Raw genomic sequence first — 22,030 nt, 5'->3', positions numbered from 1 at the left:
AAGACATCCAGTCACTCCAGCTTTTATACATTACATTTTTGGCTAACTGACTATATTAGAAACTTTTTTTATTTTGTACATACTATCCAGTATTTTTTTTTTTACACTAAACTGTTTCTCCAAAGGGGGAGTCTAATAGTAATTGAGATAAGAAGTTTTGTCTTAGTAAGGACACTGCCAGTAGCTTTGTTTCTCTACCCCCCCCCCCTCAGGTTGAATTCCTGTGTGAGCGTGGTGCAGATGTAAACAGGGGGCAGAGGTCATCATCACTGCATTATGCTGCTTGCTTCGGAAGGCCTCAGGTGGCAAAGGTAGGAAGTTAAAGGATGGAATTTGTGCAAGGTCGGCATTAGGATTGTCCTGTCACAGGGAATTGGGTCAGCTCTGTGGAGCGGCTTTGGGAAAGCCTTCTGAATCACCAGCCCTATTAGTGGGCAGCTTATAATGGGCAGCTTAAATCTTTATTGCATGTCTGGCCTCCCATTCGCCCCCTTATGATTTATTAACTCACTGTGCCTGCCAGTGCCAGATATTCTTTGTTATTTGCAGCTTTTAGCAACTGAGTCCTGCAGCTTTTATTATATGTCACGGTACTGTGTTTCTTTTCCTTTTAATTTAACTTAGAAATCCACAGATTTTTATAACACTATTTCAAAGGACAGCATATGCCTATATTCAGCAGAACCCCTATAGATAGTTTAACTTATTCTTAGTACTTATGTCTGTATATCTCATTTCAGCTATCTGAGGCTGCATAGGTTTTTCCCCTAAAATACGTTGTACTCAGGGCTATAGAGTTGGTACATAAATCTTTCAACTCCCAACGCCTCAGCTTATGGTACCTCTGACTCTTCTTTTTTTTTTTTTAAAGGAACAGTAACAACAACAGTTTAAAGTGTAAGAAAGTAATTCAAATATATGTTGCTCTGCGCTGATAAAAGCTGTGTGTTTGCTTCAGAAAGTATAGTTTATATAAACAAGCTGCTGTGTAGCCATTAGGACTTTTTTTGACAGGGCTTATCTGTCTAACGGGGGGGGCAATTTAAATGGCTACACACACACACACACACACACACACACACACACACACACACACACACACACACACACACACACACACACACACACACACACACACACACACACACACACACACACACACACACACACACACACACACACACACACACACACACACACACACACACACACACTATTTTATCACTGCCAAAGCTCAAAAATATAAACCACATCCTTTGGTAATTCTAAACTAAAATCAAACACAACTACATAAGCCAAACACAACTGGAAACCTAAAACAACTTATATATTAATTGAACCTGGCATATAGCTGTGGAATAGCTGCTAAATACAATCCAAAATTAACTAAAGAATTATTCTTAGAAAAAGAATTGCTTCTACCATATCCTCTTTCATAGAAGCTCTTAAATCTCGATCTGATTATTGTCAGTGCTTGTATTTAAAGATATTAGGAATCAGAGTCAGTACATTTTTGGCAACTCTGACTCCAGATCCCCAAAATTGCTTCCGACTCAACAGTTCTGGTTATACTGTTGGAAATCTATATTATGGTGGAAATATGTGGTGACAGGTTTCATGATGCCTTTCCCTATGTCCATAGACTCTCCTTCGCCATGGAGCCAACCCAGACTTAAGAGACGAGGATGGAAAAACCCCTTTGGATAAGGCCCGGGAGCGAGGCCACAGCGAAGTGGTAGCCATTTTGCAGTCCCCAGGTCTGTGTTGATAAGTACTAGTCATATATTTTAAATAGAGCAATGGATAAATATTGGGGATGTGGGATTTATAGAGTGGAAATGCTCTTGTTATTCTTATATAATTGCAAGTGCCTGTGTTTATGTATTGTGGCACCATTGTTTTGTAAATGGAGTGGCCTGAAGAAGTTAGGGGTAAACTTGGGTCACTTAATGGTCGTAGTTGTCATTAACTAATCATAGGGTGCGTTACTCATGTAGATACGAAAATGCTCCAGGAAATTAACACAAAGAGGTGGTAAAACTCCTTGCCATAGCCTAACACTGGCAAGAGCTGATATTTGCTTGCATGGACTCCATACACTATTTTAGTCATCTATCACTTGACAAACACTTTTCAGCACCATAGCCTGTATTACTTTGCCCTTATGTGGCAGCCAATGGATGAGAAAACCAATCTACATACAGACTGTTCTGTATTAGAAACATTGGAGGGTGTATGCTCTAACACTGGGCAATTGTAGCAGATTACTAATATTTATATGTTATATTTTCTGTGCTGTTTATGTTACTCTCATTTTTACATGTACATTTACTTAATAATGATGCAAGCCTGGTTTCTTATTTGTCATTATCTTAAGGGTAAGGTCACACTGAGCGTTTCGGGGGGATTTAGTCGCCTGGCGACTAATTGCCTCGTCTTTGCAAATCGTCGCATATGATTAGCACTGGCGATTTTTAGTTTTAGCCAGCGCAGAGTGAGGGAAGGCATTAGGGGACTAAATCTCCAGGCCAGGCGACTAAATCTCCCCGAAATGCTCAGTGTGACCTTACCCTAAATGTGGTTGGAGATTTTCCACTGCTAATCCCAGCTAAAGCACAATGTGGAATGAAAAGTAAAATCGCTCATTTAAAGACATGCTATACCATCCTTATTTATTTTACCTTTGTACTGGTCTAATGGAAGTATGCAGAGGTGGAAGTATAATTAATTCCTTCTTGCTTATAGGACTATAGCCCAGGGATTGTGGTGATATTGGAGACATTGCCACAGAATCATGAGTAGGAATGACATTCGTTGAAACAAGCTGTAGGAACTGTTAGCTCTTTAAAATAGACTAGGGATACCAAGTGTTAGCAGCACGCCCCCTACTAAGTGGATACCCTTGGTCAGTGCTCTTATTAGCAGAAAACTGCACTGGTAGTGGAGTACATCTTATTGAACACCGCAGAGTGATTATCTGTATCTGCTTCATCTTTCTTCTATGGCCCTGGGGCTGATACATGCACAAATAAAAAAATGCCGTCCTTTTGCTTAAAATTAGACTTTCCTTTCTTTTAAGAATATATGCAGCATTAGTAATTAAAAAATCATGATTTTTTTGCCATGTTCTATTATTTTAGGAGACTGGATGTGCCCGGTCAACAAAGGAGACGAAAAGAAAAAGAAAGATTCTAACCGGGAAGAGGAAGAATGCAATGAGCCAAAGGGAGACCCGGAAATGGCACCCATCTATCTAAAGAGGCTGCTACCTGTCTTTGCACAGACCTTTCAGCAAACCATGCTCCCCTCTATCAGGTACCATCTACCATAAAAGCAGCAAACACCCTTTGAATGGGTGTAATAAAATTATAAGGGGAAAAAATCCTTAGCAATACAGGTAATAGCATTATGACAATGGAACAGCTACCTCTTTGGGTGCTGCTGTTTTCACTTTTAATGCTGAATGCAGTGGCCATGTGCTGTTTTTTTCTTGTGCATTATTCTCTCTTGAAAGTATTGCACATGTCCTGATTTATAGGATTTATATTATGATTTTGCAGGAAAGCAAGCTTAGCACTTATTCGGAAGATGATCCATTTCTGCTCAGAAGCTCTGCTTAAGGAAGTTTGTCACTCAGACGCTGGACACAATCTGCCCACTGTTCTTGTTGAGATAACAGCCACTGTGTTAGACCAGGAGGTAATTAAAGTAAATTAACGAAGTATAATGTTTAATATGAAGTACCTTTGTAGACATGACAGGACTGGGGTGTGTGTATATACAGGTTTACCAGACTCAAAGTTTTCAGGAGTATTCCCTGTGACAATAACCTATCAATGGTTATCTCTTGGGATTATTGGACAATGCCGCTTGCTAAATTGTACCACCTGCACCAAATGAGGGGTTTACTTGTCCTTTAAAAGACTGCTTGCAACATAGGGAGTTTAATACTTCTGTTTCCCAAATAGTACCCTCTTTTATAATGGTTTGTGTACTTTTTTTCATTATGGTCAGCTAAGGTTATTCTGACTAGGCAGTTGTCTTCTTCTCCACATTTGTGTTTTATTTATGCAAGCAGTCAGTCACCATATTGTTTCTTACGGAAGCAACAAATCTCATCTGTAGACTTCAGCAGCATGGTTGTTTTGTGTCCAACACTCGGCAAATTCCATCTTAACATTTCCTTATTTATCTATTTTTGGTAGGATGATGATGATGGTCACCTTCTGGCTCTGCAAATCATTAGAGATTTGGTGGACAAAGGTGATGACCTTTTTCTAGATCAGTTAGCCCGGCTTGGTGTTATAAGCAAGGTTTCTACACTAGCTGGACCTACATCGGATGATGAGAATGAGGAGGATAGCAAGCCAGAGAAGGTGAGGATACACCTATTTCCTCTGTACAGTGCCCACAAAGGAATACAAGCTGCTGCATCACAACTTAAAGTGAGTCACTGTGGGCCTTTATCATTCGAGTGTTAAACTGTCACTGCTATGTTCATTTTAAGTTATAACTCATGATATATAATAAATGTCAGGCTTTATAAGTTTTCGTTAAAAATTAAACCAATCTACCTTAGGTTTTGAGCTCTCTGCTAATATGTTTAACGTTTGGCGCTTATAGGAGGATGAGCCTCAGGAAGATGCAAAGGAGTTGCAACATTTTGAGCTCTCTGCTAATATTTTTAACATTTGGCGCTTATAGGAGGATGAGCCTCAGGAAGATGCTAAGGAGTTGCAACAGGGCCGACCCTATCATTGGCGGGACTGGTCTGTTATTCGCGGTAGGGATTGTTTGTACATCTGGAGTGATGCTGCAGCTCTGGAGCTCTCTAATGGTAGCAACGGCTGGTTCCGCTTTATCCTAGATGGGAAACTGGCAACTATGTATTCAAGTGGAAGCCCGGAGGGGGGTTCTGATAGCTCAGGTAAGTAAAGTGGATGTTATTCACACTTTACCAGGTCGATAACATGCCAAAATGATACGAGATGGAGCTGGATTAAAATAAATAGTGAATATGGGCTTTGCTTTTACTTTGTTTGTACATTCTATGTTAAATATGCAAATACACCTATTATCATTTCTTGTTTTTCTGTGCAGAAAGCAGAAGCGAGTTTTTAGAAAAGTTACAACGGGCCCGCAGCCAGGTCAAACCATCAACTGCCAGCCAGCCTATCTTGTCCACTCCTGGTCCAGGAAAGTTGACAGTAGGCAACTGGTCTCTCACCTGTCTGAAAGATGGTGAGATTGCAATTCACAACTCTGATGGGCAGCAGGCTACAATACTGAAGGAGGACCTACCAGGCTTTGTGTTTGAGTCAAACAGGGGTACTAAGCACTCCTTCACTGCAGAAACATCACTAGGTGGGTTTGAGGATCGCCACAGAACCCTTCAATATCTTCCTCTTTAGTTGTTGCTGAACTACAACTTCCAGAATCCCAAAGCAAGTTAAGGGAGTTTAACTCACAGCTGCAGAGTCACTACTTTGAGTTCATCCTAATTGTATTCCCTCAATATTCTAGTAAAAGTCAAGTTTCTACACTGTGTCAAAAAATTTTATGTATACTATTTACCTGTATCTACATTTTCTTAACTATTTAATTGAATTTAATGGAACATTATAAGGATGTAAAAATAGCAAGTAGATAGCAAGTGTTTTACATTTAAAAATGGAAAATGGATTACTTACCTTGTGTGTCACCGTTGTATATTCAAGGATCCGAGTTTGTGACTGGCTGGACAGGAAAGCGAGGCAGAAAGCTGAAGTCTAAGTTGGAGAAAACTAAACAGAAGGTAAGAGACGATTATTGCAACATTCTGTCTTGAAGTTTCACAACCCTTGAATCTATAAGCAGAGAAAGACTATGTATTGCCCAGAGAATTAGAAAGATATTTGCATCTTTGTACCTCGTTTCCCATCAGGTACGGACAATGGCAAGAGATTTGTATGATGATCATTTTAAGGCAGTGGAAAGCATGCCTCGAGGAGTGGTAGTGACACTCCGAAATATTGCAACACAGCTGGAATCTGCTTGGGAACTTCATACAAACAGACAAGTGAGCAGAGCATATAGTTATTATATAAATCAATTACTCTTTTGTGCATTGTTCCAATCCGTGGCGTCTGTTATGGTTAATTGTATGTGCATTTACTTCTCTTTTTGATAAATGTTACAATTGTCCCATGTTTGTTACAATTGTCCCATGCATGTACATCAAGTGAGTAACAATTGCATTTGTCCATCTATCAACGTGCTTTCTCTGCTCTCTTCAGTGTATTGAAGGAGAGAACACATGGAGAGATCTGATGAAAACTGCCCTGGAAAACCTTATTGTACTACTGAAGGATGAGAATACCATTTCCCCTTATGAGATGTGCAGCAGTGGACTGGTGCAGGCTTTGCTTACGGTGCTAAATAATGTAAGTCTAGCTGATTGATAGATCAACAGAAATCTATTTTTATGTGTGGTGGCAGTTATACTGCTTGCTTTGCTAGATGCTAATGAAACACTGCCCCCAGTGTTTTCTGACCTTGGGGAATTCAAAACTGTGTTGCTATGGGGCCCTGGTTTAGTGGTTGGGGAGTGGGGACTCAGCCTAAAGTATAGTTAGAGGGAAATGCTCTTTTAGATGCTCCGGGAAGCTTAGTATGAAGGTCATTGTTGGTTCAAAGATTTAACCTTCAGTGGGGGGGGGCCAACAGCCAGTTTTATTTGATTCTAAGAATCCAATCTTGATTTTGGTCTTAGAATAACTGTTGCTATTTTGGACTTTCTTCTTGACATAGTAGAGCCATGTATTCCTTTTTGTTTGTTGCAGTGCTGAGAAATTTGGTATAGCTGCATACCCCTGCATATGTAACACTGGGTGCTTTCTTTCTCACACAGAATGAAGACTGTGATATAAAGCAGGACTGTGGGCAGCTAGTGGAGAGGCTTAATGTATTTAAAACTGCCTTCAGCGAAAATGAAGATGATGAAAGGTTTGTTACACTCCATCTCTGTTTCCTCTATAATCTAAGGCACGTGAGAATGAAGGCAGTTAAATGGCTGCAGCTAATGTTTGTTCTTCTGGAGCTGGATGCCCATAGATGTTGTCTTAAATTGTTGTGTATTTGCAGTATTGCCTAGTACCAACCAGAAATGGAAAATGTGTGTGATGGACCTCTGTACATAACCGTAACAAATAAAGAGGTTGGTAAAATGTTATAATGGCATCTGTTTCCTCTGCAGCCTCCCTGCTGTTGCCCTTATCCGAAAGTTGATTGCTGTGCTTGAATCAATAGAACGGCTGTCCCTTCATCTGTATGACACCCCTGGATCTAGCTACAACTTGCAGGTAAAGACCCAATTATATTTTTTAGTTTCATCTTTCAGTGTCTCTATTGCTCTGCTTGTGCATTTTGTTTCTCACCCACATCTTTGTACTGCAGGATCCAAAGACTTAAAAAAGCTATCGTCCAAGGCAGAGGCTGTCTGGGAGGCTTGTAGTTGACAATAGGGAGGGTTTTGGGATAGGCAGGTCAAAAGCTTTGTGTATGTAAAGCAGAATCTGTAATCCGGGTTAGGATATAAAGTTCTGCAATAAGAATTTTTCTCTGTCGTCTCAGGGGGACACAGGGACTCTTGGGGTTAAGCTCCATCCTCTAGGAGCGTGTCCGGGACTCCGACTTAACCCCACACTGCCATAATCCCTCAGTTTTTAAGTGTCCTGCTTACTAGGAGGAGGAACAACCCTTTGTCCCCTGAGACAAACTTTTTATAGACTATAATTCTTCACAGCATCAAGATGGGGTGTCCCAGGGACAGGGCTACCTGCTCCCTTCAGGGTATCACCTCCTTCGAGGGACTGCACCGGTGTGTTAACCTAGCCTCTTGGGCTATACCGACAATTGGACAATGCCTGCTCCCCGTCCATAGGGGTGACAGAGGGTCCTGCCGGTTGCCCAGCGCTTGTGAGTATTGCCAGTGCGCATTCACATGCAGCCTTATCTTCCCCTCCCTTATCCCTGACCTTAGTTAGGCAGACAAGAGAACTACCAGCCCCAAGGGAGATTCCGGCGGTCATGCTTCCTCCGATGTCTTCGCAGTGGGAGGGGACAATTCTCATTCTGAGGGCGAGCTTCTCCCATCTGAAGTATCCTCAGGAACAGAGGACGAAAATGAGGACGAATCTAAAGTCGGATGTTTCACATGACATCGACAGGATAATCAAGGGAGTGACTGAGGTACTAAAAATCACGCAAACTTCGGATCAACAGTCTTCTTAAAAGACAACAAAAATCAACAACAACTACTTAATATCATACAAGAAGAGTGGAATTCGCCGGAACGAAAATTTTCCAAGTCGTATCCCTTCTCCAAAGACTTGGTGGACAAATGGTCAATGCCTCCCACAGTTGAGGCTCCTGTGTCCAGACTGTCTAAATCCACAAGACTGCCGGTCACAGATGCCACAGCTTTCAAAGATCCAAGTGATCGTTGTCTCAAGGGTTTTCTAAGAGCAACTTACTCATCGGCCGGTTCAACTCTACGTCCAACACTAGCTTCGGCCTGGGTGGCCAGAGCCATTCAGGCATGGGCGGAATCACTGATCAATGATATACAAGAAGGAGTACTTAGGGCGGATCTCCTGCCAACGGTACATTCCATAGCAGAGGCATCAGCATATTTGTGTGACGCCACCCTATATACGGCACAAATTACAGCCCGAACATCAGCGCTATCAGTCACAGCCCTCAGAACCCTATGGCTAAAGAACTGGACAGCCGACCTCAGTTCCAAAAAGTCCCTCACTTCTCTACCCTTCAAAGGGCAACGCCTTTTCGGTGAGGAACTAGAAAAGATTATCTCACAAGCCACGGGAGGAAAGAGCATGTTTCTCCCCCAAAACAAGAACAGAACCACTTCCTCCTCAAGACGAGGAAGATTTTTTCGTCCCCAAGGGGGGCGGTTTCACCAGACGGAACAATTCTCTCCAGCGTTCACACTTCCACTCAAAGACTAATGACAAAGGTCGACCAGCGTGGAAAAGCAACAAGTTCCACAACAAGCCCCAGGGAGAAAAATCAACCTCCGCATGACGGGGCACCCCCTCCGGGATCTCAGCAACCGTTAGGGGGCAAACTGCTGCGATTTCGGGAGGTATGGAACCGATTTTCATCAGATGCCTGGGTCAACGAAATAGTAAACGAAGGTTACCATCTAGACTTTTCCTCTCTACCTCCCAGAAAATTCATCATGTCCTGGGTCCCTTCCAACCCCAAAAAGGCCCAAACCTTTTACAACTGCATTGCCAACATGGAACAAAACTGGGTGATTGTACCAGTACCTCCGTCAGAGACATTCTCTGGGTTTTACTCAAATCTGTTTCTAGTTCCCAAGAAGGACGGATCATTCAGACCAGTACTGGACCTCAAATTCCTCAACAAACACATTTGGTCTGTACAATTCAGATGGAAACACTGGCGGTCAGTGATCCGGGGGAGGGATCCAGGGCTCCTATTGATGTCCCTGGACATCAAGGATGCTTATCTTCACGTACTGATATGGCCACCCCATTACCGCTTCTTAAAGTTTGCCTTCAGGAATCAACACTACCAATTTGTAGCATTACCGTTCAGCTTGTCTCAGAGTCTTCACCAAATTAATGTCTGTCACAGCAGCAATGATGAGACTTCAAGGTGACACCGTACCTGGACGTTCTCCTTCTAAAGGCCAGAACAGAAGAACAGAGCAGACAGAGCCGACAGCAGGCAATAAACCTACTTCAGAGTTTCGGCTGGACCCTCAATTGGGAAAAATCCAACCTGCGGCCCAACCACCAGATTTTTCTGGGTCTCGAGTTCAAGCTTACCCCGGGACAAGCAGATGAGGATCAGAGAACAGGTCATCCTTCTACTCTGTCACCGGCGTCCCACTGTCCATCTAGCAATGAGAGTCCTGGGACTGATGGTGTCTTCCAGCGAATCGGTACCCTTCGCACAAATTCACCTTCGACCTCTACAGGCCAACATCCTATCAGGATGGAAGGGAGGATCTCTATCACAAACATTCGCTCCTAAACACAACAAGATAGTCAAAAGTCACATAAACTGGTATATTTACCCTTGTTGTATATTTCTGGTCTCCAAACCCTTGTTTCCATCCAAAACAACGTATTCAGTCAATCCAAGTAGATGGGTAAAGAAACCAATCAGCGCAGGTGTACTGCTGCAAGGTGCTTTTATTAAATACACGACATGTTTCGAGCTTAAAAGCTCTTTATCAAGTGTCAAGTATCACTTGATAAAGAGCTTTTAAGCTCGAAACATGTCGTGTATTTAATAAAAGCACCTTGCAGCAGTACACCTGCGCTGATTGGTTTCTTTACCCATCTACTTGGATTGACAACAAGATAGTCCCTCTCCTGGTGGCAAAGACAAGAAAATCTATCGACGGGCCAGTCCTGGGCGATGCCAGACTGGACATTAATTGCAACAGACGCAAGCCTGTTAGGTTGGGTGGCAACTTGGAACAACCTATCTGTACAAGGTCCATGGCCCTCCGAAGAGGCCAAGTTATCCATAAACATTCTAGAACTTTGAGCGGTACGACTAGCCCTCAACCACTGGTCTCGCCATCTTCAGACCAGGTCGGTCCGGGTACAAAGCGACAACTCCACCACTGTCGCGTACATCAACAGACAAGGAGGAACAAGGCAGCTCTAGCGGAAGTACAGCAAATTCTAACTTGGGCGGAGCTCAGCTCTGTAAGACTATCCGCCATCCACATTCCAGGGGTATCCAACACAAAAGCGGATTTCCTCAGTCGCAACCAGCTGGATCCAAGCGAATAGGAACTCCATCCGGAGGTATTTGCAGAGCTGGTGAAGATATGGGGTCTTCCGCAAATCGATCTGATGGCATCCAGAACCATCCGCAAAGTGACCAAATTCTTTGCTCACTATCGGGATCCGCTGGCAATGGGGGTGGACACCATGACTCAACCCTGGCGATTCCAACAGGCCTCTATCTTCCCCCCTCCCCTGCCCATGCTACCTCGGGTGTTAAAGAAAATCAGACAATCTCAAATCACAGTAATAGTGATAGCTCTGTTTGGCCCAGGAGAACCTGGTTCTACAATCTCCTGGCCATCGCTCAGCCAATCCGCCTCACACCCAGGAACGACCTACTACAACAGGGTCCAAAAGTTCACCACAATCCAGGACTCTTTGCTTTGACGGGATGGCTGTTGAAGCAGCCATTTGGAGACGACAAGGCATAGCTGATGCTTAAGTCACGCAAGCCAACATCTTCCAGAGCTTTCCACAGAGTCTGGAGGAGCTATTGGAATTGGTGCAAGGATGCAGACCTATCATTTCTGGAATTCGACATTCCAAGGATTCTGTCCTTCCTTCAGAGGGGACTTCAGTTGGGATTGAAATTAAGTTCCTTGAAGGTACAAGTGTCAGTGCTTTCGGTTCTATTTCAATCCCGTTTGGCAATGGACAATTTGATTTGTACCTTTCTACAGGGAGTAACACGCATTGCACCTCCCTTCTGCCCTCCAATTCCAGGATGGGATCTCAACCTGGTCCTTGAAGCCCTACTAGATTCGCCCTTCGAACCCTTAACGGTAGTCTCTGACAAATGGCTCTCCTGGAAGGTGGTATTCCTCGTAGCAATTTGGTCAGCCCGAAGAGTATCAGAAATAAGTGCCTTATCATGCGACCCCTCACTTCTGGTCTTCCACAAGGACAAGGCAGTACTACGAACTGTTCCTTCCTTTCTCCCAAAGGTCGTATCCTCCCATATAAATCAGGAGATAGTAGTACCATCCCTTTGTCCGGATCCCAAGAATGACAAAGAACGACGATTGCACAAGTTGGATGTGGTTAGGGCGCTCTGCTGGTATCTAGAATGATCCAAACCTTTTAGACGATCTCAAACCTTATTCGTTTTACCTTCTGGCCCGCGAAAGGGCATGGCAGCTTCCAAGACGTCGATTATACGGTGGATCAGAGAGACAATTCGTCTCAAAAAGTCCCTCACTTCTCTACCCTTCAAAGGGCAACGCCTTTTCGGTGAGGAACTAGAAAAGATTATCTCACAAGCCACGGGAGGAAAGAGCATGTTTCTCCCCCAAAACAAGAACAGAACCACTTCCTCCTCAAGACGAGGAAGATTTTTTCGTCCCCAAGGGGGGCGGTTTCACCAGACGGAACAATTCTCTCCAGCGTTCACACTTCCACTCAAAGACTAATGACAAAGGTCGACCAGCGTGGAAAAGCAACAAGTTCCACAACAAGCCCCAGGGAGAAAAATCAACCTCCGCATGACGGGGCACCCCCTCCGGGATCTCAGCAACCGTTAGGGGGCAAACTGCTGCGATTTCGGGAGGTATGGAACCGATTTTCATCAGATGCCTGGGTCAACGAAATAGTAAACGAAGGTTACCATCTAGACTTTTCCTCTCTACCTCCCAGAAAATTCATCATGTCCTGGGTCCCTTCCAACCCCAAAAAGGCCCAAACCTTTTACAACTGCATTGCCAACATGGAACAAAACTGGGTGATTGTACCAGTACCTCCGTCAGAGACATTCTCTGGGTTTTACTCAAATCTGTTTCTAGTTCCCAAGAAGGACGGATCATTCAGACCAGTACTGGACCTCAAATTCCTCAACAAACACATTTGGTCTGTACAATTCAAGATGGAAACACTGCGGTCAGTGATCCGGGGGAGGGATCCAGGGCTCCTATTGATGTCCCTGGACATCAAGGATGCTTATCTTCACGTACTGATATGGCCACCCCATTACCGCTTCTTAAAGTTTGCCTTCAGGAATCAACACTACCAATTTGTAGCATTACCGTTCAGCTTGTCTCAGAGTCTTCACCAAATTAATGTCTGTCACAGCAGCAATGATGAGACTTCAAGGTGACACCGTACCTGGACGTTCTCCTTCTAAAGGCCAGAACAGAAGAACAGAGCAGACAGAGCCGACAGCAGGCAATAAACCTACTTCAGAGTTTCGGCTGGACCCTCAATTGGGAAAAATCCAACCTGCGGCCCAACCACCAGATTTTTCTGGGTCTCGAGTTCAACACTCTAACACAATGGGTAAGCTTACCCCGGGACAAGCAGATGAGGATCAGAGAACAGGTCATCCTTCTACTCTGTCACCGGCGTCCCACTGTCCATCTAGCAATGAGAGTCCTGGGACTGATGGTGTCTTCCAGCGAATCGGTACCCTTCGCACAAATTCACCTTCGACCTCTACAGGCCAACATCCTATCAGGATGGAAGGGAGGATCTCTATCACAAACATTCGCTCCTAAACACAACAAGATAGTCAAAAGTCACATAAACTGGTATATTTACCCTTGTTGTATATTTCTGGTCTCCAAACCCTTGTTTCCATCCAAAACAACGTATTCAGTCAATCCAAGTAGATGGGTAAAGAAACCAATCAGCGCAGGTGTACTGCTGCAAGGTGCTTTTATTAAATACACGACATGTTTCGAGCTTAAAAGCTCTTTATCAAGTGTCAAGTATCACTTGATAAAGAGCTTTTAAGCTCGAAACATGTCGTGTATTTAATAAAAGCACCTTGCAGCAGTACACCTGCGCTGATTGGTTTCTTTACCCATCTACTTGGATTGACAACAAGATAGTCCCTCTCCTGGTGGCAAAGACAAGAAAATCTATCGACGGGCCAGTCCTGGGCGATGCCAGACTGGACATTAATTGCAACAGACGCAAGCCTGTTAGGTTGGGTGGCAACTTGGAACAACCTATCTGTACAAGGTCCATGGCCCTCCGAAGAGGCCAAGTTATCCATAAACATTCTAGAACTTTGAGCGGTACGACTAGCCCTCAACCACTGGTCTCGCCATCTTCAGACCAGGTCGGTCCGGGTACAAAGCGACAACTCCACCACTGTCGCGTACATCAACAGACAAGGAGGAACAAGGCAGCTCTAGCGGAAGTACAGCAAATTCTAACTTGGGCGGAGCTCAGCTCTGTAAGACTATCCGCCATCCACATTCCAGGGGTATCCAACACAAAAGCGGATTTCCTCAGTCGCAACCAGCTGGATCCAAGCGAATAGGAACTCCATCCGGAGGTATTTGCAGAGCTGGTGAAGATATGGGGTCTTCCGCAAATCGATCTGATGGCATCCAGAACCATCCGCAAAGTGACCAAATTCTTTGCTCACTATCGGGATCCGCTGGCAATGGGGGTGGACACCATGACTCAACCCTGGCGATTCCAACAGGCCTCTATCTTCCCCCCTCCCCTGCCCATGCTACCTCGGGTGTTAAAGAAAATCAGACAATCTCAAATCACAGTAATAGTGATAGCTCTGTTTTGGCCCAGGAGAACCTGGTTCTACAATCTCCTGGCCATCGCTCAGCCAATCCGCCTCACACCCAGGAACGACCTACTACAACAGGGTCCAAAAGTTCACCACAATCCAGGACTCTTTGCTTTGACGGGATGGCTGTTGAAGCAGCCATTTGGAGACGACAAGGCATAGCTGATGCTTAAGTCACGCAAGCCAACATCTTCCAGAGCTTTCCACAGAGTCTGGAGGAGCTATTGGAATTGGTGCAAGGATGCAGACCTATCATTTCTGGAATTCGACATTCCAAGGATTCTGTCCTTCCTTCAGAGGGGACTTCAGTTGGGATTGAAATTAAGTTCCTTGAAGGTACAAGTGTCAGTGCTTTCGGTTCTATTTCAATCCCGTTTGGCAATGGACAATTTGATTTGTACCTTTCTACAGGGAGTAACACGCATTGCACCTCCCTTCTGCCCTCCAATTCCAGGATGGGATCTCAACCTGGTCCTTGAAGCCCTACTAGATTCGCCCTTCGAACCCTTAACGGTAGTCTCTGACAAATGGCTCTCCTGGAAGGTGGTATTCCTCGTAGCAATTTGGTCAGCCCGAAGAGTATCAGAAATAAGTGCCTTATCATGCGACCCCTCACTTCTGGTCTTCCACAAGGACAAGGCAGTACTACGAACTGTTCCTTCCTTTCTCCCAAAGGTCGTATCCTCCCATATAAATCAGGAGATAGTAGTACCATCCCTTTGTCCGGATCCCAAGAATGACAAAGAACGACGATTGCACAAGTTGGATGTGGTTAGGGCGCTCTGCTGGTATCTAGAATGATCCAAACCTTTTAGACGATCTCAAACCTTATTCGTTTTACCTTCTGGCCCGCGAAAGGGCATGGCAGCTTCCAAGACGTCGATTATACGGTGGATCAGAGAGACAATTCGTCAAGCTTATCTTTCCAAGGGAAGAAACCCACCGGAGCATGTTCGAGCTCACTCCACGAGGTCACTGGATCCATCCTGGGCATGGCGTAACTCTGCTTCCTTGGATCAGATTTGCAAAGCGGCCACCTGGTCCTCAGTACATACATTTTCAAAGTTTTACAGCCTATACACATTTTCCTCAGCCGAGGCCGATTTTGGCCGCAAAGTACTGTACTCTGTGGTGCAGTAACGTGTCTCAACCAAATTCACTCCCACCCTTCTGTTCTGGGACTGCTTTGTCAAGTCCCCAAGAGTCCCTGTGTCCCCCTGAGACGACAGAGAAAACAGTATTTTTGATACTCACCGTTAAATCCTTTTCTCTCTAGTCAATGGGGGGACACGGCTTCCCAACCCTGAGTGAAAGTTGACCAATTGGTCCATGGGAAACGTTTTTTCCTGAATTACCTGTTCTGCAAGTTGTTTAGTTATGATAATCCCTAATTTCAGCAGTCTCTTTGGTACAAACTGAGGGATTATGGCAGTGTGGGGTTAAATCAGAGTCCCAGACACGCCCCCTTCAAAGTGTCCTGCCTCCTAGAGGGTGGAGCTTAACCCCAAGAGTCCCTGTGTCCCCCTATCGACTAGAGAGAAAAGGATTTAACGGTGAGTATCAAAAATCCTGTTATGTAAAGGTGAACCACTGCTTAAAATTTTAGTGTGATGTAGACAATGATATTCTCAAGACAATTTGCAGCTGGTCATCCTTTTTTTAATAAGCAGCTCTGCAATTTGGATTGTAAGTTATTTGTTTCTAGGATCCAATTTACCCTAGCAACCTTACAGTGGTTGGAATGAGACCAGGAAATGAATAGGAGAGCGCCTGAGTAGAAAGATAAGTAATAAAAAGAATTTAAAACCTCTATAAAGACTAATTGAAAATTTCCTAAGAATAGGACAGCATACTAGCAATTAATGTAAAAGTGAACTAACAAATCAGTAATAAGTGATTCTGCCCCTGTTTAAGATTAGGTAAGGTGGTTTGCGGATGAAGGGTAAAGGCAGGAGACAGCCTTTGGAACCCTCCTTCCTTATTTTTTTATTTATTTAATTCATGTGTTTGTAGCTTTTTAAAATAGTAAACAAGCACAAAAGTTCTTACTTGTTGCTACAGAATGCATCCAAAGTGCCCGTACAGTATTATGACAGTAGTGTTTATTGTGTCTGACCTTCTTTCCCTGTTTTAGGGATTTTTACTCAAATGCCACTGTTCCAACAATTCTTCCACCTTTTATCTTCAGATCCTGACTCGTAGGCTTCGGTTTCGGCTGGAGCGTGCACCTGGAGAAACGTCTTTAATCGACCGTACCGGTCGGATGCTAAAAATGGAGCCACTGGCAACTGTAGAGTCCTTAGAGCAGTATTTATTAAAAATGGTGAGTGCTGGGCTGCCAATGGCAAGGTTATGGTTGTAGAGACATTTCATTCTCTGATCGTGGAATTGGTCTGAGATGATATAAGGCAGGGCAGATACAGTGATATGCTCCAATTATTGATTGATACCTTCTAGCAGCATGCACAGACCATCATAAATAAATGCTTTGTGTCTTATTTTTTCCACTTCACCATGCAGTAAAGTATGAAAATACTGGCAAATGTTAAGTTGTTCTTTTTTTATATACTACCTGCCACTCTGTAACTAATGACGATTCCCTGCCTTAAAATCAATTCTTCCCACTGATGAAAAACACCTTTGTGATTGTTAATCCATAAACTGAACCTCCTGTGGTTTTTGTGCAGGTGGCTAAGCAGTGGTACGACTTTGACCGCTCTTCCTTTGTGTTCGTGCGCAAACTGCGTGAGGGCCAGAGTTGTGTGTTCCGCCACCAGCATGACTTTGATGATAATGGAATCATGTACTGGATTGGTACCAATGCAAAGTAAGTAGGATTTTCACAGGAGAGAAGACCTCATGGTGACCTGTCCACTTCATCTGAATACAGAATACTATGCTTGTATTTCACATGCATATCTTGTTTCCTGTTTTTAGGACAGCATATGAGTGGGTCAACCCTGCTGCTTATGGACTAGTAGTTGTTACATCATCTGAAGGCCGTAATTTGCCATATGGCCGTCTTGAGGATATCCTGAGTCGTGATAGCTCTGCCCTTAATTGCCACACTAATGATGATAAGAGTGCCTGGTTTGCCATTGACCTTGGCTTGTGGGTTGTGCCTTCTGCCTACACATTGCGTCATGCTCGTGGATATGGCCGCTCCGCTCTCCGCAACTGGGTCTTCCAGGTGTCTAAGGATGGTCAGAACTGGACTGCGCTCTACACCCACGTGGATGACAGCAGCCTGAATGAACCTGGGTAACTTGAAACACATTACTAACACTGTCGTCTATATTACACAGCAGTAGGGCTAAGCAGTGCACATTGTAGCTGCTCGCTCTTTGGGAACACTACAAGTTTGTTTTAAAGGAGAACTTAGCCCTATGCCTCCCTCCATCCCCCTCCATTGCCCTCCTCCAAGCTCCCTCCCCGCAGTCTTTATTCTTTTCAGAAGTCTGGCTGTCTGCTGACCTGCACTAAATCTGCGGAGTTGCATAGCTTAGTTCAAAGGGGCCATCTTCCTCTGTATTCTAGTCGTCTTCTGTTAGAGCGGTGACACGGATCTTGAAGGAGCATGAGCAGTTCAATCAATGTCCTACATTGGCTTCTACTGTGCATGCTCCTGCAGGATCCCTATTGGCAACTGAAGACAGTCCGAAGATTGCACATTTGAACTCCACTGCTCAATTCTGCAGTTTTATTGCAGGTCGGCAGACAAGGAGACGTCTGAGCAGAAAAGCTTGTGCGAGGAGGGAGCTTGGAGGGGGGTTGAAGGAGAGTGAGTATCGGAAGGGTTTTGTTCTCCTTTAGTAGCATGCTATCCCATAAGGCAAACAGAAAGGCTTTCCTAGTAATGCTTTTTTGTAAATATACATTTCTTATTATACATAGACCCCAGTATTTAGATCTTTAAGCAATTTGTGCAATTTTAACTAAGGTAGCTGAAGTTGGGTAATATCTGCTTAAGATACCATTTACTTTTTGTTAAGCTCTACAGCCACATGGCCTCTGGACCCTGCGAGAGAAGAAAAGCAGGGTTGGCGTCATGTCCGAATTAAGCAGACCGGGAAGAATGCCAGTGGCCAGACCCACTACCTCTCACTTTCTGGCTTTGAGCTTTATGGCACTGTGACCGGGGTGTGTGAAGACCAACTTGGTAAGTTATAAGAGCTGCAAGTCAAGGGCCATACCAAGGACCCTAAACAGAGGGAATTCCAGGGCGTTCGATATATATTCAAACTTTTTTTAACATCTTAGAATAAAGACGCATCTTTCGTATACATTTCCAGGGTTACAGAAAGGCTCTATATACTTGTGGGTGCCAAAAGTTAGGCACCCCTAAGTGTTTACTTACCTAACACCCCGGGCCAGTGCTCCTATCAGCAGAAAGCTTCACCGTTCCAGGGGTTCTTCCAGCAAGTACCACAGAGCAATCGGCTTCCTTCGCACGGGTGCGCAGTAGTGCGAAAATCTAAACTGCTATTTCATTCTACTTTGCATGCGTCTGCACCGGGAAATTTGAAGAAAGAAAGCCGTTGATTGCTCCATGGTGCTCGCTTTAAGAAGCCCCAGATTGGTGCAGTTTTCTCCTGATAGGAGCACCGGCCCGGTGTATATATATAATCACTTGGGGAATGCCTAACTTTTGGCACCCCCCAATTAAATAGGCCTTTCCTTCTCCTTTAAGCCTCGTACAAAGGTCTTTGTATGGTTTGTTCATTTTACAATAAGCTATAGATTGTCTTATTAGCCATGAAAACAGTGAGCGATTAGGGGGCTAATGGGATGTTCGTTTCTTGACAGATTTTAAATATGCACTCCTGAGAGCCGAAACGTTGAAATAAAGGCATTTTGATTTTTGACACCTTACAAGTCCTTGGAGTGCGGTTTGTGAGAGGGTTATATACACACACACACGCACGCACGCACGCACGCACGCACGCACGCACACACACGCGCACACACGCAAAAGAGAACTGTTCTGCTAGTGCTGATGTTATAAAATTAATTACATGAATTGTATATATATATATATATATATATATATATATATATATATATATATATATATATATATATATATATATATATATATATATATATATATACATAGCAAGTGCATATTTAAAATCTGTCAAGAAACGAACATCCCATTAGCCCAAGAGAACTGTTCTGATGTTGCGCTAGTGCTGATGTTATAAAATTAATTACATGAATTGTGTATATATATATATATATATATATATATATATATATATATATATATATATATATATATATATATATATATATATATATATATATATATATATATAGCAAGTGCATATTTAAAATCTGTCAAGAAACGAACATCCCATTAGCCAAGAGAACTGTTCTGATGTTGCTCTGACCATACATTTACAAGAAAATGACCAGCAGATGGCACAGTTACAACATCTGTTGTATTTTGTTAATAAAAAGTTAAATGGCTCTGAAAAAATAAATAATGTAAAAGTGTTTAGTGGAGTTTTACTTTCTTTTTTTTTTGTTTTTGTTTTACTTATTCTTAAAGAGATGCATGCCCTTTTGCTCTTCCATGTGTCAAAAGTGTTTGTGTTGGTAAATGTGCAATTTTAAATGCTTAATAAAGTTTGATTGCAAAAGGTACTTATTTATGCTAATTAGGATTTTTTTTCTGCAAAGGTAAAGCTGCCAAAGAGGCAGAAGCCAACTTAAGGCGCCAGAGACGTCTGGTACGCTCTCAGGTGCTAAAGTATATGGTGCCTGGAGCCCGTGTTATTCGGGGCATTGATTGGAAGTGGCGAGACCAAGATGGCAGTGCCCAAGGAGAAGGCACTGTTACTGGAGAGCTGCACAATGGTAAGCGAGGAAGCTGCTCCTACTTGCAGGCTGTCTTATTATCACACAGCCCTGATATGCACCCATATTGTTGTTTGGCACAATAACACATCTACAGTATCAATTCACAGACCCTCCATAATGAGCATTATTTTGAGTTTTAAAGTTCGTGCTGCTAAGGGAAAAATGAGTACTGCAGTATTAACGCTTGGAAACGTGCAGTATTCTTCTTCATGTTGCTCTTTTGTTTTCCCATTTCTGTAGCTTTCTGTTTCTTGCTTGCACCTTTGGGCTTGGCTTTTTCAAACTCAGACAGACCTACAATTCGTAACGTTCTTGTAAAGCCAAAGGCATAATCCAGTAGCCACAGTCTTTGCTTCTTTTTGTCACCATGGAAAGATGAAACCGTTCAGCTTAATTTGCCTTTACCCTCACCTTTTTTTAATTGACCTAGCTTATAGGTTGGAAGACACTATCGTGCTTGTCCTGACAGGGATAAGGTGGAAATTCCACACATCTGTACTTAAATAATTTTACCTGCTGCTATTGTTTATGTGGAAATCTTTTTGGTATAGATATATGCTGTCTTACACAAGCTATTCATAAGCAGAAAATAACTGGATGTAGTATTATTTTTACACCTGGTCCGCAATTTTAGATCTGTCTGCTTTTGTTGGGAACAAATTTTATGCTATTTGCTAAAGGGTGTTTCATTAACCCTTCTGAAGTCATCAGGTGGCTTTTATGGCATCAGAGGAGTTAATGTGCTTGTGCTAGCTTTATCTCTCTGCGTGACTCCAATCATTCCTTTTTTTTTGCTGTCCGCTCTTCCATCTTACACGCTACTATCCCTTTCCAGGCTGGATTGATGTCATATGGGATGCCGGTGGCTCTAACTCTTACCGCATGGGCGCGGAAGGAAAATTTGACCTGAAGCTGGCCCCGGGTTATGACCCAGAGTCTGCGGTGTCACCCAAACCTGTTTCATCCACTGTTGCAGGCACACCGCCCTCCTGGAGCAGCCTGGTGAAAAACAACTGTCCTGACAAAGCTCCTCCCTCTTCCTCATCATCTTGTGTGGTCGTTGGAAGCGTGGCAGGCTCAGGCAGCCGCAAAGGAAGCAGCAGCTCGGTGTGTAGCCTGGCGAGCAGCAGTGATGTAAGCCTAAGCTGTGCAAAGACAGAGAGGAGGGCAGAGGAACAAGTTTCTGACATTCACCATGATCCCATCATGCTCCTGTCCTCTAACTCAGCAGCCTCTGGTTCCTCCACCTGCCCCCCTGGAGGAGAAACAGTGGGCGAAGGAGATAGAAAGGCAGGAGAAGCACCAGCTATCTCAATGGGTATGGTGAGCATTAGCTCCCCTGATGTCAGTTCTGTTTCCGATCTCAGCAACAAGGAGGTGGCAGTTCCTCGACCACTTGGATCTTCTGCCAGCAACAGGTTGTCAGTCAGTTCACTGTTGGCAGCTGGGGCACCCATGAGCTCTAGTGCCAGTGTACCAAACTTGTCGTCCAGGGAAACATCCAGTCTGGAGTCCTTTGTGAGGAGAGTGGCTAATATTGCCAGGACGAATGCAACCAACAACATGAACCTGAGTCGTAGCAGCAGTGATAACAATACCAACACTCTGGGGAGGAACGCAGTCAGCTCAGCCAGTGAGTGCTGGGGTAGAAACAATTATTATATTTTTGTATATAAGGAGAATCCTACCTTGCCTTTAATCTGGGAATGTGGTGGGGGTGGAGAGGTTTTGCAGTACACTGAAATTCATGGAGGGATAGATAGAAAAACACTCAAGATGGGGGGGGGGGGATAAAACTGGGAAC

General features: G+C 43.8%; 1 protein-coding gene across 4 annotated transcripts in view; it reads left to right on the top strand.

Annotated features, from left to right (window-relative positions):
- hectd1.L (HECT domain containing E3 ubiquitin protein ligase 1 L homeolog) overlaps positions 1 to 22,030 on the top strand; it is a 65,845-nt gene that overhangs the window by 30,702 nt on the left and 13,113 nt on the right. For 2 of the 4 annotated variants that reach the window (XM_018231189.2, XM_041573342.1), the window contains exons 8-25: positions 213 to 311; positions 1,643 to 1,757; positions 3,141 to 3,315; positions 3,561 to 3,699; positions 4,206 to 4,445; positions 4,705 to 4,927; positions 5,101 to 5,364; positions 5,718 to 5,794; positions 5,924 to 6,058; positions 6,276 to 6,422; positions 6,890 to 6,984; positions 7,235 to 7,340; positions 16,550 to 16,684; positions 17,049 to 17,188; positions 17,299 to 17,622; positions 18,354 to 18,520; positions 20,047 to 20,223; positions 21,062 to 21,859. In XM_018231189.2, the coding sequence (XP_018086678.1) occupies positions 213 to 311; positions 1,643 to 1,757; positions 3,141 to 3,315; positions 3,561 to 3,699; positions 4,206 to 4,445; positions 4,705 to 4,927; positions 5,101 to 5,364; positions 5,718 to 5,794; positions 5,924 to 6,058; positions 6,276 to 6,422; positions 6,890 to 6,984; positions 7,235 to 7,340; positions 16,550 to 16,684; positions 17,049 to 17,188; positions 17,299 to 17,622; positions 18,354 to 18,520; positions 20,047 to 20,223; positions 21,062 to 21,859 (3,556 nt within the window). The remainder of the gene's footprint in view (positions 1 to 212; positions 312 to 1,642; positions 1,758 to 3,140; positions 3,316 to 3,560; positions 3,700 to 4,205; positions 4,446 to 4,704; positions 4,928 to 5,100; positions 5,365 to 5,717; positions 5,795 to 5,923; positions 6,059 to 6,275; positions 6,423 to 6,889; positions 6,985 to 7,234; positions 7,341 to 16,549; positions 16,685 to 17,048; positions 17,189 to 17,298; positions 17,623 to 18,353; positions 18,521 to 20,046; positions 20,224 to 21,061; positions 21,860 to 22,030) is intronic. The other 2 variants (XM_018231192.2, XM_018231190.2) reach the window with 2 other exon arrangements.

This window comes from Xenopus laevis, chromosome 8L (assembly GCF_017654675.1).
Source record: "Xenopus laevis strain J_2021 chromosome 8L, Xenopus_laevis_v10.1, whole genome shotgun sequence".
Classification (NCBI taxonomy): domain Eukaryota; kingdom Metazoa; phylum Chordata; class Amphibia; order Anura; family Pipidae; genus Xenopus; species Xenopus laevis.
Note: the sequence above shows the minus strand (reverse complement) of the source record. Positions and strands in the feature narration are given on the sequence as shown.